Consider the following 19,132-nt stretch of genomic DNA (forward strand, 5'->3'; position numbering starts at 1 on the left):
AATAGATAAATACATAAAAAATAAATAAATAGCAGACACAATACATCTGGTCCTATAGTGAATCCTCATATGTTTGCACAGCATAGCAGTTTCTACCAACAAATCATTGTAAATAAGAAATTGTATGCATTTATAACATGACAATTTGCCCACATGACAGTTATGAAAAAGGACATTTAGTTTGGAAGGTTTAATGTTTTTTTTTTATTAGTCTACTTTTGGCAACATTTGTGATCCTGCAATTCCAATTAGATAAAACAAATAAATGAATGAATGAAATAATATATAGCCTAACTTTCTGACATCCCAAGACCATAGAAAAGTAGTGCCCTAAACTGAATATTATCTGTTGCAAAACTTTTCAATATATAGCTCACTCCAAAATAAATGTATGACATCAAAGTACCGCGAGAGCATGCGGCTCCTTATGCCTTCGAATCGCTCTCGCGGTACTTTGATGTCAAACGCCGATCGCCTCTTCAAGCCGAACGCGCCTACTGTCACGTGATGCGCACGAGAATTATCGTCCGGATAGAAATCACGCAGGAAAATGTCCGAGAAGGGTAAGCACCATGCTTTTCACGTTCTATCACTTAATACACATTTAAATAAGACTGCATGTTACCAAATGTCTCTGTCTGACGTTACAACAAGCCTACTCATCACGAAAGGACCTTCAGAGTTGCTGAATTACGATTACACACGTATAAACACACGTCCTTCAGTAGGCTATGCAGTACAATTCACATTAAAATACATATTTTAAGCAGTTTAAACGATTCTTTTAATTATATAGCATTTTAGCACGAATATTCACACACTAGCAAAGCACAGATAGACACATGCAAAACCAATGAATGTTTGTGGCATGAGTCATGTAACCCACAGACCCCTCAGTCCTTCATATGTGATTATATAAGAGAAACCTGGGATCTGTCTACTAGAACAGCAACAATAATGTGCTCCTGAAAGCCTGTTGGAATTGTCCTGTCAAAGACAGAGACACATTTGCTTGAGTTGACACCCAAATCGCTCGGTATGCAAACAAAATCTACAAAACCATTTTTTGAAGGTCCACCCTAAGAAGAAGAGTTCAGGCTTTGCATTATTAGCAGGTTATAGACACCAAGTCTATATAGTGTGCCAAGTCATACTCAGGAGTCATGCCATGTCAAACTAATCTCTCTTTACTTCAGATGCAGGTGAAAGCGATACTGTGCTCTGTCTGTTGGCTGCAGTAGTGGGCTATTTCTGTGTCTGGCTTATGTCTGGAATCCAGCAAGCTTTCGTCATTAGCCAGGGTTATCACGTGAAGATGCTGAGTGCTCACAGTGATAGTTCTCTCTGGGAGCTCCTGTATCCCACCTGGATGGAGAACAGTGGCATCGCATTTAACGGCTTTTCTCCTTGACCTCGTGCTGTATCTGCCAGTGTTTCTACTCACAACAGACTTAATGCTTACTTTAAACTTGCTTCTATGCCTTCAGGGGGGTATTCCAGAAAGCAGGTTATGTGACATACCCAGGTATGTTTGAGGATAAGCGAGCGGATAACCTCAGCTTTCGGTTCCAAAGTCGGAGGTTACTCTCAGGGTATGGCAACTTGCTCTCTGAAGATAACCTGCTCCGGAGCAGGTTATGTTCCAGGGTTAGTTCACTTCAGCGCACGTGTGATCTACTGACGAGCCTTCAGTAGGCGCGACAGAAACCGCACAACATTATATAATGTTACAATATGTAATATAGCCTATTATATATATATATATATATATATATATATATAATAAATGAAACATTAATTTGTCATAGTGTTTTATCATTTATACAGATAACTGTTATATATATATACCAATAAAATAAATAATAACCATATTAGAATAATATATCACCTTATTTATTACTTATATTAGCGCTTCATCATTAACATATACAAAAAAAAAATGTTTTTAATTTATTTATTAAATTTTTATCATCTCACACATGGATCGGCATTTTCTATAATGTCTAAATTCTAAATCAAAATACATATCTGATGTGACTTATAATAATTAGCATCAAACAAACAATATAATTCATATTCTCAAGGATTAAAGATTAAATGGAAAAAAAAAAATGATTGCACAACCATCAATTAGGTGGCGATATGCACTAAGCATGTAAACGACCATTGAACAAAAGAAGAAGAAAGAAACAGCATGGTACGCTTTTTCTTAGCATGCGTTTCCATAGTGATTCGTCCTCTGTTGAGAATGTCTTGAGTCTTAACCAGGAACATACTCTGAGTTGAATGAACTTACTCCCGGATGCTTTTTTGGAACCACTTACCTCGAGTAAGCAAGGTTTGGGGTTAATCAACCGAAAGTTCAGGGTTTAGCTGACGGTAAGTTAACCGTGTTTTCTGGAATACACCCCGAGGTATGACTCAAAGACACGCATGCAATATGAAAACTTGAATTTGTTTTTAATTTCTGTTTTAAAATTGTGATATTTTTATTTAGGCATAAAGTTCTAAAATGTAGCATAATGAAGAAAAAAAGTCTGATTAAAATAAACTAACAAATTCAATTCTTTTTTAATTAAATTAAATGTAATTTTAAAATTAAAAAAGTAATAAATAAATAATATAATTTATAAAAATAAATGCAAATACAATAAATAAATAAATATTTATTTAAAGAACATTTGTGCTCAAAATCAAAGAGAGGCTAGAAGAAATTGAGCTTTTCTTTATTGTGGTCTCATTTGTCACCCTTTTGTAGACTTATCTGGAATACTGAAACGTGTGGTTTGGAAGTAAGTCAGGATTAATTTAAATATATTATTAAAAAAATGAATATTACTGTGTTCTGACAGACACCGAAACCTTTGATGTGCTCGAACTGGCAGAGCATGTCAAGAAACAACGGTGGTGGAACAAAATGTTTGGCAAAAATACCTCTGGACCCGCTGCTGAGAAGTACTCCGTTGCAACACAGTTGGCCATTGGAGGAGTGAGCGGATGGTAGGTCATTATGAATATTGATGCATATCAAAACACTGAGTAGAGTATAAGTAAACAGCTTGCTCTTGTGTCCCTATCAGGTGTGCAGGGTACTTGTTTCAGAAAGTTGGGAAGCTGGCAGCATCGGCTGTAGGCGGCGGCTTCTTTTTGCTCCAGGTAAACTGTAAAAGCCAAGTGCTTATCGTGATTGTCATGTTGAGAGTGTATATTGCTTATGATTGTAAGCAATCTCCGGTGCACTTTCAGATTGCTCATCACACAGGCTACATTAAAGTAGACTGGAAAAGAGTTGAGCAAGATGTGAACAAGGCAAAGAAGCAGCTGAAAATGAATTCAGACAAGCCGCCTAAAGAAGTGAGAACTAAATTTAATGAGGTGAGAAAATACTGTTGGAATTTGTATTTGCATTTATGTAATTGTAATCAGTTTTTTCTCATGTGCTTCAAAACACACAATCACGATATATCATGGTATTGTAGTTGATATCAAATAGTGTATTCATGGTATTGAGAAAGAGAATGCAAACGAATGCAGAATGTAGTATGCACTTATTTTTTCCCCTCGACTGCCAGTCAGACTCTAAACAAGCACCACACACACACACACACACACACACTGAAGAAAATGTCAGAGAGGCTGATGCGAGGCAACTTTAGATACCCCCAAAATACACAGATATTCATTTGAACTTTGTGTCTTGATATCAGTTCTTAAATCCAAGTCTAATTTTTTAGACTGTGCCTTTTTACCCGAGTAAAGCTTCCAGTAATCCAATCCAATAATCGTAAAAAGCATTGGTGCTTCTGATAAGAAACTCTGTTACATGTACCTAGGGCTGTGCAATATATCGAAATATCGCAAATGTACATATCGCAATATGCATATCGCTACGGCTTGCAATATTTGGGGCCATGAAAAAAAGACACAGAGAAAATCACTCACTGCTCTTACCTAAATAACTTTTGTAGCTTAAATAAGAATCAGCGCATATTGAATTCATAGAGTAAATACTACGCAGTGCTTTATTTTTCCTTTTTATTATTCAGTTCCTAAACTCATGTTAAAATGAAATAAAATGCTTGAGTAAAACACTACCGTTCGCTTTCAGAAGTTGTTGTAGGGGTGCTTTCTTTTCACAAAAACAAACTATAAGTGAAAGTTATAATAGAATCAGAATCAGAATGAGCTTTATTCACCACTTAAGTGTGCGCAAACATAAGGAATTTGTTGTTGTTTTACAGGAACTCTTGGTACATACATACATACATACAAATATAGTTGGTTAATTAGCTAAAACACTAAAGAGGAGCTTATTTACTTAAACTGTTAATTATTTATGTACTTATGTCTTCAGTCATGATAAGTTTCTGAAGAATACTTTGTGTGCAGTTAGGCTATACAGTGTGAATATACTGTTTATACACATGTATAATAAGTAGCAGTTAAATATAAGTATAAAATGCATATAAGTAGTTAGGGGTATTATATTCATAATTGTAATTTTAGTATTACGTTAATGCACCAAACAATAGGGTTCCCTGTATAGCTTACAGCATTAGTTGATATCTAACTGAAGTATGAATCGAATCAAATCAGATCCATTTGTGTGATACCATACACCGTGAGCTGGTTACCCTAAAAATCTCATACTGTTAAAACCCTAATCTAAGGAAAAACATTCAGGTCATATTAAACCTTTTTTTCTTTTTGCCCCCACAACTGCATCAGTGAGAATTTGGGTGAAATGTTGTTAATTGGCATGACAACAACATCAGAATGGTCCACAAATTAGTCATCTTTTTCTCTAAGCAAAATACTATTTCTTTCTTTCTTTGTTCTCTTGATTTTGGGGAGAATATGAGGTTTGACTAGATTGACCCAGACATTATTTGCCAAACATTTCATCTGATATTTGTAAAGCTGCAGTCACACTAGACTTTGTGCACATGAGAAGTCACACTTTTAAAAACACATAGTTAACATATAATACATGTAAAAATATGCATTATATTGCACTTTGGTCACGTCTACGTCATATGAATTTGCTGGTCAGAGTTCATCCCCATACATACATTTTGACATTTTTCCGGTCTTCACGTGTGTATGAATGGACGTCACTGGATTGAAGCGTGTCGTTGATTTAAAGCAGGGACCGTGCCCTTGTGTTGAATTCATTGAAATGTTTTCTCTCCTCGTAGGTGCAAGTGTTTGTCAAGAAGAACATTGTTCTCACTGGAGGTTTCGCTGGTGGATTTCTGCTTGGTCTGGCTTCATAGGATCTCTTATCAAACAGCAGATTACAGCTTTTGTGTGATATTGCAGCTTGTATTTAACTTGGATCAACATTAGATTGTTAGGATGTGATTGTGCATTGCTTTAGTTTGTACTTAAAGCCCCTGTTACATTTTCCTTTATTTGAACACTTTGCTGTATTATTTTGGTACAAACTATTTTTTGACACATGACTTGATAAGTCCGCTTGTTTAAACATGTAAATAGTTCAAACATTTGAAATGGGCCCTTATCTAAACATGGTGACTAAGTGCATTTAATTGTTCAAACTCGATGTTCAGAATCTGGACATTACCTCAAAGACCAAGGGGTCACTAAAAGTTGTAATTTGAATGAATAATGACAGAAATCTTCAAAGTAAATAGACAATCAGGTTTTAAAAAAATTCTGGTTTGCCTTTTCGTCTTTGTTGTATTGATATCCACGAAATACATTTCATCTATTTTCCTAAATTACAGCTAATGCTCAGCACTTCATGATATAATATTCCACTTATATTAAAGCAGCACTCTGTAACTTTAGGCGCTCTAGCGGTTAATAAACAGAACTGCACACATCCCGCGGAAGAACATTTTAACCGGAGCTACTTCTCTAAGTTTATGTCTCTGGCGATTCACGCAGGTATGTGTTCCTCCGCAGCGGTGACCAGGCTACAATAGTCCAAATATAAGTACTTATTATAAGTGTGCCGTAGTGATTCGGAATAAGACAGAAACGCGGTTTGGAAGATGAATTCATGATGCACTCGCCCATTATATATATACATCTAGCAAATTTTGAACACAGAAAAACAACACTTCCTCATGGCTTGAATCACATCCTCACAAAGGCTTTCAATGTATTTGTTGGCTGTTAAAAATACAAAAGTCATAAAATGGTCAAACTGCTTCTAGCCTGCAGTCTTCATGCAAAACAAGGTTAAACTAACATTGAGACCATGAAGCTACCTTGTAAACATCTCTGTATGGCACATGCCTGTTTTTGACAAGGATCTTTCTGTGGCATCTTATTTTAAGATACGTACATGCAAGCTGCAGCTTCGAGGGAAAATGAATTCCAGTTGAAGCTGTCACTTTTTGTAAACGCATGAACAGCGACGTCACCGGCGTGCAGCTGACTGTGCAACTCCAAATTTCTTCTTTATTGTCAGCGAAATAAACAGCACAACATATCACAACTGCAGGACGTTTCACATTCAGTACAGTGGCTCTGTGTTGCTCTCTAGTGCAGGAGATGCGCTACAGCATCATGAACACATTACAGTGTTAACAGCATTCTTTAATGAACATAACAGTTATCGGTCATAATAACAACAACAACGATAAACTGTAAGAATAGCCTACACAAATAAAGAGGAAAAGACAAAGTAAATGAGGGTATACATGTACACAGGGGCGGATTTAGTGAACTGGGGGCCCCAACTCCAAATTTCTTCTTTATTGTCAGCGAAATAAACAGCACAACATATCACAACTGCAGGACGTTTCACATTCAGTACAGTGGCTCTGTGTTGCTCTCTAGTGCAGGAGATGCGCTACAGCATCATGAACACATTACAGTGTTAACAGCATTCTTTAATGAACAACAGTTATCGGTCATAATAACAACAACAACGATAAACTGTAAGAATAGCCTACACAAATAAAGAGGAAAAGACAAAGTAAAGGAGGGTATACATGTACACAGGGGCGGATTTAGTGAACTGGGGGCCCCAGGCAAAATATAGTAATGGGGCCCTATACATCTGCACACATTTTCCTAGATCAACCTTGAGGTTCCTTTTTTGTTGTGATGCTTGCTAAAAAGTAGCCAGAATACATTACCTAAAATGCGTAACCTGGATTATATTACAAACTACAGTTTTCAAGTACAATGATCAACTGCAATCTACCCATCTCTGTCTGTGTTGTAAAAAGTTCTGTACACTGACCTTCTTGGTATGTCGGAATGGAATAGTTATTTGAAAGACCTATCTGTAACTGGATTTGAAGGGCAAGTTATTGTGATATTTTACAAGTGAATTAAGAATTGCACTTTTTACTAGCCGCAATTCAAATTTTGATATCAAGAATTTGTGTTTTTTTGCTGGTGATATCAAGAATTACCATTATGTAACTAGTCAATGTTCCACTCCTGAAATCAAGAATTATCATTTTAACTGGTCAAGGCGACTTGCCATATACAACAAAACATATTCCTTCTCGGTCACCGATCCCCCTCCTCCTCCTCTTCCTCTTCCTCTTCCTCTTCCTCATCCTCCTCTTCCTCTTCCTCCTCTTCCTCTTCCTCCTCCTCTTCCTCCTCCCCCTCCTCTTCCTCTTATTAAGAAGTGCACTTTTTACTAGCCGCAATTCAAATTTTGATATGAAGAATTTGATTTCTGTGAGTGATTCCATTTTTGATATCAAGAATTTGTGTTTTTTTGCTGGTGATATCAAGAATTACCATTATGTAACTAGTCAATGTTCCACTCCTGAAATCAAGAATTATCATTTTAACTGGTCAAGTCGACTTGCCATATACAACAAAACATATTCCTTCTCGGTCACCGATCCCCCTCCTCATCCTCCTCTTCCTCCTCCTCCTCCTCATGCTCCTCTTCCTCCTCTTCCTCCTCCTCCTCCTCCTCCCTGTCGGAAGGAATTGAATGGAGCGCATGCGCTTTGCTGATGTGGAAGTGCTTTACAGTGATAAACAAGGGAACAAATCAGAGAAAACGCATACTGTTAGACTGCACTTCATATAATGGCAGTGAGCGCTGTACATTTAGAGTCAGACGCATTTCTAGTCTGTATGAATCACGCTCTGAGCACGGAGAAAGAGGAAGTAATGGGGCTCTGCATCGGCGAGGTTTGGGTTGCTCGTGTTTGTGATGTGTGGTTTTGTATAACTGCGCGTGGACGACAACAGCTGTGCTTATGAAACTCTGTAAATGACCAACAGGTGGACACAAACCGCATCGTGCACATTCATTCTGTCATAATTCTGCGTCGATCAGACAAGAGGAAAGACCGAGTGGAGATTTCACCAGAGCAGCTGTCAGCAGCGTCCACCGAAGCGGAGATATCCTTTGACATACTCTCTCTTACATATAATATATGCATTATTATTTATATAACCTTTTTACGGTTATGTATGGGCCTGTTTTTATTATCTCGTTTTGCTTCATTCTGCAACACAAACCTTGTCGTAAAAACCTGGTTCTATAGCAGTAGCATGCTTTTGGACAAGTACCACGGTAATACCACGGTATTTCTTAGGCTGAAGAACCATGTAACTGCAGTGATCTTTCAGCACCATGGCATGCATCAAACACTCCCACTGATTTGTTTTGAAATGTATAATGTTCTGGGTAACCGTTTTTTAATAATAGCTTCCAATATTAAAAATGGCTATAATATTTAATACTTTTTCAGCAGAAATTACATTTTGAAACGTAGCAAGGGGATCGGTAAAATAATCCATAGAAAACGTATCCGTGTAAAATTACGGTTGAACCGCTGATGTCACATGGATTATTTTACCGATGTCCGTGCTACGTTTCTGGACCTTGATCGTGGTAGTTACCTTGCCGTCTATGGGAGGGTCAGAGAGCTCTCAGAATTCATCAAAAATATCTTAATTTGTGTTCCGAAGATGAACAAAGGTTTTACGGGTTTAGAACGACACGAGGGTGAGTAATTAATGACAGAATTTTAATATTTGGGTGAAATACCCCTTTAACTGGGGAAGTCGTGGCCTAATGGTTAGTGAGTCGGACTCGTAACCCAAAGGTTGTGGGTTCGAGTCTCATACCGGCAGGGATTGTAGGTGGGGGGAGTGAATGTGCAGCTCTCTTCCACCTTCAATACCACGACTGAGGTGCCCTTGAGCAAGGCACCGAACCCCCAACTGCTCCCTGGGCGCCGCAGCATAAATGGATGCCCACTGCTCCAGGTGTGTGTTCACGGTGTGTGTGTGCACTTTGGATGGGTTAAATGCAGAGCACTAATTCCAAGTATGGGTCACCATACTTGGCCACATGTCCTTTCACTTTCAAATCACAGATTCTAGTTTTTTTTGCATTTTACGAAATGTCCCAACTTTTCTGGAAATGGGGTTGTACAGTAAGACCATGAGGTTTTGCATAAACTTGGGTGCCGCTGTTATTAAAGATTGCATTTTACGAAATGTCCCAACTTTTCTGGAAATGGGGTTGTACAGTACGCATAAAAATCTAACATTCAAAATGTGATTTATTCTAGCAAATAAGGAAAGTTTTCAGATTTCCAGTATTCTGTCTACTATTTCTAGTTTAGTTCACCAGTCAAGAAAATTTGTAACATTATCAAATTATTCAGTAAAATCTATTCTCAGATCGCGCTGAATAATAAAGACCATGAGGTTTTGCATAAACTTGGGTGCCGCTGTTATTAAAGCAAAAGGTCAGATTGTTTTTACACGTGATACACCTCAGTAAACGTGAATGAATAAAAAGGAGGACATACTAAATACATTCTAATACCTTCCAAAATACATGTTTCAGTTAAACACTTCACTCGAAATGCTCATAATATAATAATGATGTAACGGGAAAAAGTTTTAAATGATAAAAATGCACTAGTTGACTAGTGGTTTCAGACATTTGGACCCCATTATGTTCATATATCAGTGGACTTCATGTACTGATTCATAAAGCCTTAAAGTGTAATCCTGATGTTATTTTAGCCCATTTTCTTAATATGAGGCACAGGTTGGCTGAGATGACGGGACGTCCCATGAGGGTTGTGGGCTGGTACCACTCTCATCCACACATCACCGTGTGGCCATCGCATGTTGGTTAGTTGGTTTTTTTTAATGAATGCATGGAATTATGCATTATTATCTTCCCTTTATTTGAATAAAATTCCAATTATTCTCGCATTATACAGATGTTAGGACTCAAGCAATGTATCAGATGATGGATCAGGGTTTTGTTGGACTCATCTTCTCATGCTTTATAGAAGATAAAAACACAAAGGTATATTAAGCTCATCACCATGAAGAGTTATTATTTTATTGTCACGTTTTTACCATGCCGTTTCTTTCTATTTCTCTTGTAGACTGGTAGAGTCCTGTACACCTGTTTCCAGTCAGTACAAGCCCAGAAAGGCTCAGAGTAAATAATCTGCTTTTTATTTGAATGAATAACTGAAAGCTTTACATTTTTAGATTTGCAACTCAGATCCATGCATCTTACATAATCTAAAACATTAGATTATAGTTCCATAAACAAAAAGATACATTTATGTGTGTCCACAGCTGACTGGTAGCGTATGTTTTGTTTATCTGATCTCTCAGGATTTGATGAGAAATAGTTTTTGTGCAGTGCTTTTGCTCATAAAAATGGAAATTGCATTCCTTTCTTATGACAAGGTATGAGCGGATTGAGATCCCCATCCATGTAGTCCCACATGAAGCCATCGGGAAAGTATGTCTGGAGTCTGCCGTGGAACTACCCAGAATCCTCTGTCAAGAAGAACAGGATACATACAGAAGGATTCACAGGTATTCCTTGTGGATTATGTTTCAGATTGTTTAATTTAGTGAATGGTTACTCAGGACCTCATGCAACATTTTTTTTGCACCAATATTTCAGTTTAACTCACCTGGATCCAATCACAAAGATACATAATGGATCAGGTAATTATGAAATCTACTTTGTATTTCCTGAAGGAATTAGTAGTGGTTTTGGGTCAATAAAATCAGAGCTGTTTTCTCATCGTCATGACATTTGTTTTCTCATTTGCACACAAATGAATGTGTTACAGCATCTTTTCAGTGTGAAGCAGCTGTAGATTGTTAAATAAGATCAATCAAACACATTCCATGTGCAACACTGCATAGAAGATCAATTATTCAATTAATAATGCAAAAAGATTAGTTTTTAAATAAGTGATAATTTGTCATTTTAAAGGGGTCATATAATGTTGCTAAAAAGAACATTATGTTGTGTATTTGGTGTAATGCAACGTTTATGCGGTTTAAGGTTAAAAAACACATTATTTTCCACATACTGTACATTATTGTTTCTCCTCTATGCCCCACCTTTCTGAAACGCGTCGATTTTTACAAAGCTCATCGGTCTGAAAAGCGAGGTGTGCTCTGATTGGCCAGCTATCCAGTGTGTTGTGATTGGCTGAATACCTCAAGCGTGTGACAGAAATGTTACGCCCCTCACCATAGTGTGATACCGGAGCGACGAGACAAAACCAATAAAACCTATTATAAACGAGGCATTTGTTGCATCCAGTGGGGACATAATTACTGATTATAATGACTTATACTGTCTTTTTACGCGCAGCGTTGCATCGCACCGCATAAACAAAAAACCATGTCTGCATTTGTGATCGGAGAAACTACAAACACAAGCGCTACTCTACACTGCTCAAAACTCGCGTTTGAATCGTCAGTGACAAATCCTTTAAATATGTAAACGTACTTACAGACTGTGAGTCAGAAGCGCCAGACTGTCCTTGCAAAGTTGGAACTGCCCAACTTTATAGAAACAGCCTTTGTGCACAGATGCATTGTAGGCTACTCTCCCAGGAAACATCCCTTGTCCTCCGTAAAATGCGCTGCACACATCTGAATATTTGAGTTGAAGTGTTCTGGAACAGTGTTGTAAATACAACTTAACCACTGATTTCTAGTCGTGTCCTCTTTTGGAAGACCAAACAAAGTAGTTTTGCTTTCACAACGAAGCACACAGCGTCTTCACGACATGGCTGCAGCGTCAACAATACTACAACGAGAATGAAAGTTACGCCTTCTTTCTTTGCGTGAATATTTGGGCGGCGTTATGCAAATCTTCCCACATCGTGACGTAGATATGTGGGGGCATGTTTAAACAAGGCATTTTAGGTAGGCATGGTTTATAAAGAATATCTCTTTGGATTTGAGACTTTAGTCTTAGCAACTTTACAGATCTTCTTTATGCACCAAGAGCTTGTAACTCTTGGTGCATAAAGTTTAAAAATTTAAATTGCATCATATGACTTTAAAATATTATTTTAGTTTTTTTCTGTATAGTGTGGGACTAACCTAGTTTATTTCACAATTGTGAAGTGTGTAACATTTAGAACCATTTTTACAGTTGTGCTTTTGTAATTTGCATGTATGTGTGCTTCTCAGTGTTCACTAAAACCCTGTGCAGTCAGATGTCGGCCATTAGCGGCCCGCTGCTGCAGTGGCTGGAAGACCGACTGGAACAGAACAAACAAAGTATCATCAAACTCCAGAAAGAGAAAGAGCAACTGACACAAGAACTGGCTTCATTATAAGGAGAATAGTTCCTCTTTTTTTTTTTTTTTGTGAAGTTCTTAAGTTTTTGCACTGAAAGCACTGTTTTTTCTGCCCTACTGCCACATTTTGATCAGGAATTACTGGGAGGGCAAAGACAGGATGTCTGTAATTTAACATTTTGTCAACTCAGCACATTCTCAGTGCTTATATATATATATCTATATATATATGTGTGTATGTATATGTGTTTGTGTATTACATGCTGGTATCTTTGTTGTAGTAGTAGTATGTATACTCACGGAATATTCTTAAAAAGGTTGTTGGTTGTTTTTTTTTCTCTTATGGAGTTGATTTTGATGGTTCTGTAAACGTGACAGTGACAGACATTTTACTGATGCTGTTTTTTTATAAGTTTAATATAAGCTTAGTACATACATGCCAATTTAAAATGACAGTGTGAAATAAAAGGGAGAATCTCTAAATATTATGATTCTTTAAACAATATGATCATGAAATCTAGGCTGGAAGACCGACTGGAACAGAACAAACAAAGTATCATCAAACTCCAGAAAGAGAAAGAGCAACTGACACAAGAACTGGCTTCATTATAAGGAGAATAGTTCCTCTTTTTTTTTTTTTTTGTGAAGTTCTTAAGTTTTTGCACTGAAAGCACTGTTTTTTCTGCCCTACTGCCACATTTTGATCAGGAATTACTGGGAGGGCAAAGACAGGATGTCTGTAATTTAACATTTTGTCAACTCAGCACATTCTCAGTGCTTATATATATATATATCTATATATATATGTGTGTATGTATATGTGTTTGTGTATTACATGCTGGTATCTTTGTTGTAGTAGTAGTATGTATACTCACGGAATATTCTTAAAAAGGTTGTTGGTTGTTTTTTTTTCTCTTATGGAGTTGATTTTGATGGTTCTGTAAACGTGACAGTGACAGACATTTTACTGATGCTGTTTTTTTATAAGTTTAATATAAGCTTAGTACATACATGCCAATTTAAAATGACAGTGTGAAATAAAAGGGAGAATCTCTAAATATTATGATTCTTTAAACAATATGATCATGAAATCTAGAGTGACACACATAATGATTACAGAATGTTTCTTTTCTCTCCTTAACTAAAGTTTAAGTTTGGAATCTGTTTTGAAATCAAACCTCTAACATCTTAAACTCTGTAACACGTTGCATGGGCCACACTTGCAAACAGCTATATTCCTTTTGGTCATTTACATGCAGATTCTCAGTCTAGAATGTTTCTGTGAATGTCAAGTAGCTCCCTGGTTGAACAGTCTGGCGCTTAGACTTTTAAGTAGAAAAGGTGTCATAAAGATGAGCTTTTCCAGATGAAATAGAAATGTGACCCAGGAGCACAAAAGCAGTAAGTTGCTGGGGTGTATTTGTAGCAATAGCCAAAAATACATCGTATGGGTCAAAATTATCGATTTTTCTTTTATGCCAAAAATCATTAGGATAATTATGAAGGTGTCATGTCAGTCTTATGCACACCCCTTCAAGTAAAGTGTAACCAGATATTTTGTAAATTTCCTACCATAAATATATCAAAACTTAATTTTAATGCAAAATAACTGGGTTGAGGGTTGTTTTAACTGTAGTCCTGTCCAACACTCTGTTGTGTTTAGCAGATTTTTTACAAGTTAAGCCACTGGTGCTGACTAATCTTGCCTTGCTGTATTAATGGAAAACTAATTGCATAGCATCTCTGTGTGTGGCGATAAAATATGAATCCAACTGAAACCCCAGTAGTCACATGGTGTTTTATTTGTTGTCACTAGGTGGCACAGGTGTCCTTGTTGAACTGCAGACAGTTTTATTGAACAGACAGACCTTAGTCTCTTTAGATGTGAAACTGGTCAAGCAGAGCAGACTGAATAGGCTTACCTAGAGGTGTATAAAAATATAATTATACATAATGAATTATGATCTTTAATATTTGTTGTATTTACTGTTGTATAAAAGCAGTAAGTCACTCAAGGCAGCAGATATGAGTGCAGTTGAGTTTCTTCATGATATTAATTGTTGGAAAATGAGCTGTGTTCTGATGCGATCAGTCTGAAGCGATCTCACATTGCTCTTGTGGTGACAGTGGAAATGGAAATGGCCCAATGCAGTGTCATGCTCACATACTCTTGACAATATTTTTTACAGCACTTCTGTCCTCGAGAAATGAAATCTCACGGTCTCTAGACATTGTCCAACATATGGAAGTGCAAATTCTCATATAGAGTAAATATCCTTTATTTTATCCAATATTGCTACGTACAGTGGACCGTAAAGTAATACCATTTTGTATCAAGGCGAGGTCTAACACTCCACTAAAATAGAACGGCTTGTGTGTGTGTCTAAAAGCACTTATCCTGGGATTGGAAGCAAGCAGATAATATTAAAGATGTGCTCTGAGACTGATGGAGCGAGCAAAGACGTCTCTCCCTCCTTGCGCATCAACACACTGGTTATTACTCCTGGCAGAACACTGTCATTTATTTAGTGTGAAGGCAAGTTGACTGTAAACCCGAAGCCTCTATAAATCTGAAATGGTTGCTGGGGGAAGGGGTTCGGTCTGTCTGTGTGTAGGAAGTGAGTTTATGAGTGTGTGTTTGGAGGGCATTGTGTTTGATGAGATGCCTAAGGGACCTTGGGCCGATATATTTATGGCAGAGGGGCCAATGAGGTAGTGGACAATGACGTCCCAGAGGCTGACAGTGTTTAATTAACACCTCCAAAATAGGCAGGACAGAGCTCATACGGTTTCACCAGCCCACCAAATTTGGGTGGTTTGGCTCTTGTGGTCTAGACATATGAGATCTGACTCGCTCCTTTTTAAAGCTGCTGTGCTTAATGTATTGTATGTTAAAATACATTTTCCTATTCTAGATCAATATGCAGAGACAACCATAAGTAGGATGACTTTCTGAAAAGTGTAAACATATTAAATGTGCTGACTGAGTGGTGCTATCAAAAGTCTGAAATGGGGAGTTTTAGGTGTCTATTTTGGGAATCTGTTTTTTTTTTTTGAGTAGTGGTGTTTAAATTCTAAAGTGATTCCCTACAATTGTTTACTATTTTATACCCACAGTCCGTGCACATTGATTAGAGTACACTCACTAAAGCACTGTTTCTTGAAATCCAACATGGACAGGACTAATGAGCTGGAAGAGAGTGTGCATGAGAGAATGAGTGAGAGATGCAGTTTAAAATGTTTTCAAATGTATTTCGAGCTGGCTGTAGTTTTTACCATTTGCATGACTAATACTTGATAAAAAATATTTAAAATATAGAGTGATAATATAGATGAATTTAAAAATTAAGTGAAATTATATGGATAATAAATTGCTTAATGTCATTTTTCTTCAACAACTAGTTTGCTGAGGTTGCATCGTTAAGTCACAATATTGTAAGGAATTGATTATAACTTATAAGGGAAACTACCATGCACTATTTAGAGAATAGTGAACAAGTGAAGGATTTCAGACACAGAATTTTGGCTGAGCCTAAGCCAGTGCTTCTCAAAATTATCCTGAGACCCCTTAACACTGCACAAATTTAGATGTCTCCCTCATTGCACACACTATATTCAACTCTGAGTAAAACTCCAAAAGAAAGCATATTGAAGCCAAACAACACAAAATTCAAATAAATGGAAAAAAAAGATACTATATTTTGCATTTGTTGAATTATTATTTTTTATTTTCTCAAAAATGTACAATTAAAAGGTATTTTAAACTGTGTACAGATAGAAGGATAGCAGTTAGACAGTTCTAAGTTTTGTTAACTGACCAGCCAACATATCTGTCAGGTATTTTGGTCCAGGGCCATTATGGGATTTATATAAAATTTAAAAGTATTTTAAAATGGATTCTGAATAAAACTGTAAGCTAGTGTAATAACATAAGGACTGGTGTGACATGTTCAGTTTTCCTGGTTTTGGTCAGAAGCTTGGCTGAAGCGTTTTTTATTAGCTGCAGCTTGACTTTTTCGGAAGACGAGTAAGAAGTCCATTGCAGGAATCCAGCTGGTAATGAATGCATGAATAAGCTTCTCTAGGTCTTGCTTGGATACAAAGGATCCGGATATGTTTTTTTTTTAGATGGTAATAGGCTGATTTAGTAATTGCTTTGATGTGGCTTCTTAAGATCAGAATCCAGAATGACACCAAGTTTTCTGACGTCATGTTTACTTTTTAGAGCCCTGGAGTCAATATGCATTCATCTTGGGTATTTCATCCTTATTGCCAAATACAATGACCTCTGTTTTGTCTTTATTTAACTGAAGAAAGTTTTGGCACATCTAGCTGTTTATTTAATTTAGGCACTGGCACAGGCAGTCTATGGGACTGAAGTAATTTGGTGATAGAGAAAGGTAGATCTGAGTGTCATCTGCATAGCTGTGATAAGCAATGTTGTTTCGAATTATGTAGCCTAGTGGGAGCATATACAAATTAAACAGTAGAGGCGCAAGGATTGAGCCTTGTGAAACTCCATGTGTCATGGCAGTCCAGTTAAATTCGTAATTCCCTATGCTCACAAAGTAGCCTCTGCCTTCTACATATAATCTATACAGTCCTATCCACTTTTTTCCAGCCTGTTGAGGAGTATGTTCTGTTCAACAGTATGAAATACAGCAATTAGATAAAATAATACCAATGTTGAAACTGATCGAAAGCAACCTTCTCTATTACCTTGCCAATTAAGGGGGGATTTGTGATAAGTCTATAGTTCAAAACGGAGTTATCCAGGTTGTTGTTCTTTAGGAGATGCCTAAAAACTGAAAAATGCCAGAATTAAGTGAGGAATTTACTATCTCTAGTAGGTCAGATCCCAGACAACTAAACACACTTTTAAAGTGCCCCTATTATGGATTTTTGAAAATTACCTTTCATGCAGTGTGTAACACAGCTCTAAGTGAATGAAAACATCCTGCAAAGTTTTAAATCTGAAAGTGCACCATGTATAAAGTTATTGTCTCTCAAAAGAAAGAGTCGACTCTGAATCATTGAAACGAGTCGTTTTAAAAAAGAATCCCAAGCCGTTTCATGTTGACGTCAACATGAAACATTAGCATATTGCCCGCCCACTTGTTGGTCTTTTATTGAAAATAATGTGACAGCCCAAGCTTTAAGTAGTAGCAAGACCAAAGCCAAAGTGAGTCCTTCTACTGCTGTGGAAAAATCACCTTCACTCAGCTTAAATGTGTCATATGATGTTGCTAAAAAGAACATTATTTTGTGTATTTGGTTTAATGAAATGTGTTTATGCGGTTTAAGGTTAAAAAACCACATACTGTACATTATTGTTTCTTCTCTATCCCTGCCTTTCTGAAACGATTTTTTCAAAGCTCATCGGTCTGAAAAGTGAGGTGTGCTGTGATTAGCCGAATACCTCAAGTGTGTGACGGAAATGTTATGCCCTTACCATACTGTGATGCCCTGTCCGGCCGGAGCGACGAGACAAAAACATTATAACCCATTATAAACGAGGCATTTGTTACATCCAGTGGGGACATAATTATGGATTATAATGACTTATACTGTATTTTTAAGCCTTGCATCGCTTTAAACGCGTTGTGTCCTCTTTTGGAAGGCCAAACAAAGTAGTTTAGCTTTCACAATGAAACACACATCGTCACACATGGTGGGCTTGAGTGAGGAACGGCCGGCGGGCTTGCGGCAACCACATGTGACGACCCTGGGCTAGACTCTGCTTCGTCCACGGTGAAAGCCTATCGGCGATCCACATCGCGAAGTTTATGTATTTCCTCAGCGACCAGCACGGATCAGCTCTAGGCATGACGAAGCAGATATCGTCCTCTTTTGGAAGGCCAAACAAAGTAGTTTTGCTTTCCCAACGAAACACAAAGCTCTTCACGACATGGCGGCGGCAACAACAATACTACAGCGAGAATGAAAGTTACGCCTTCTTTCTTTGCGTGAACATTTGGGAGGCGTTATGCAAATCTCACATTGTGACGTAAGACATGTGGGGGCGTGTTAGAATGAGCCGTTTTAGGTAGGCGTGGTTGACCCTTAACGTTTATAAAGAATATCTCTTTGGATTTGAGACTTTAGTCTTTGCAACTTTACAGATCTTCTTTATGCACCAAGAGCTTGTAACACTTCAAAGAGAAAGGAAAAATTGACACATGACCCCTTTAAAAAACCTGCATAGGGTTATTAAAAAATTAGCAGCCCCTCAAGAGGAGCTGTTTAAAAGGGTCCACCTTGATAAAGAAATGAGGCTAGAGCCAAGGTAAATGTAGCTTCCAGTCCCCACTGAATGATAGTCATGGTATATATAGCCTATTTGATACTCCCGTGGCCAGCCTGGCCACACAAGTCGCTGTTGTGACCAAAATCAGGAAGGGCAGCCAGGGGTGCTGGTGACCAGGACTCTAACCATATTGAGTCAGCATGGTGATAGTACAGGTGTAGATATGGCAGCATTGATTCATCTTCAGTCTGCCTCATCTCAGGCCTGGGGCAACCCAGTTACTAGTCAGGCATTCGATAACTGCTTGCTATTTATGCAAAAATGGATTAGA

General features: G+C 37.6%; 3 protein-coding genes across 3 annotated transcripts; 2 read left to right on the forward strand and 1 right to left on the reverse strand.

The window, feature by feature from the left end:
- Nucleotides 1-481: 481 nt before the first annotated feature.
- Nucleotides 482-5,654, forward strand: fundc2 (fun14 domain containing 2). Its single transcript, XM_016267572.1, has 5 exons — nt 482-563; nt 2,853-3,000; nt 3,081-3,156; nt 3,247-3,375; nt 5,199-5,654. Exons 1-5 carry the CDS (start codon nt 551-553, stop codon nt 5,274-5,276), a joined length of 444 nt encoding a protein of 147 aa, XP_016123058.1. The 5' UTR covers nt 482-550; the 3' UTR covers nt 5,277-5,654.
- Nucleotides 5,655-6,058: 404 nt separating this feature from the next.
- On the reverse strand, nt 6,059-6,494 carry LOC107581974 (cx9C motif-containing protein 4-like). Its single transcript, XM_016267670.1, has 2 exons — nt 6,240-6,494; nt 6,059-6,141 (listed from the first exon to the last, which is right to left on the reverse strand). The coding sequence occupies exons 1-2, from the start codon at nt 6,295-6,297 to the stop codon at nt 6,059-6,061; spliced, it is 141 nt and encodes a 46-aa protein (XP_016123156.1). The 5' UTR covers nt 6,298-6,494.
- A 1,441-nt stretch (nt 6,495-7,935) lies between these two features.
- On the forward strand, nt 7,936-13,343 carry brcc3 (BRCA1/BRCA2-containing complex, subunit 3). The gene is made up of 9 exons (XM_016267701.1): nt 7,936-8,142; nt 8,236-8,355; nt 10,023-10,110; nt 10,203-10,291; nt 10,374-10,429; nt 10,687-10,818; nt 10,910-10,953; nt 12,445-12,502; nt 13,076-13,343. Exons 1-9 carry the CDS (start codon nt 8,038-8,040, stop codon nt 13,164-13,166), a joined length of 783 nt encoding a protein of 260 aa, XP_016123187.1. The 5' UTR covers nt 7,936-8,037; the 3' UTR covers nt 13,167-13,343.
- The last annotated feature ends 5,789 nt before the right edge of the window (nt 13,344-19,132 follow it).

This window comes from Sinocyclocheilus grahami, unplaced genomic scaffold, assembly GCF_001515645.1.
Source record: "Sinocyclocheilus grahami isolate Dianchi unplaced genomic scaffold, SAMN03320097.WGS_v1.1 scaffold39.1, whole genome shotgun sequence".
In the NCBI taxonomy this organism is placed as follows: domain Eukaryota; kingdom Metazoa; phylum Chordata; class Actinopteri; order Cypriniformes; family Cyprinidae; genus Sinocyclocheilus; species Sinocyclocheilus grahami.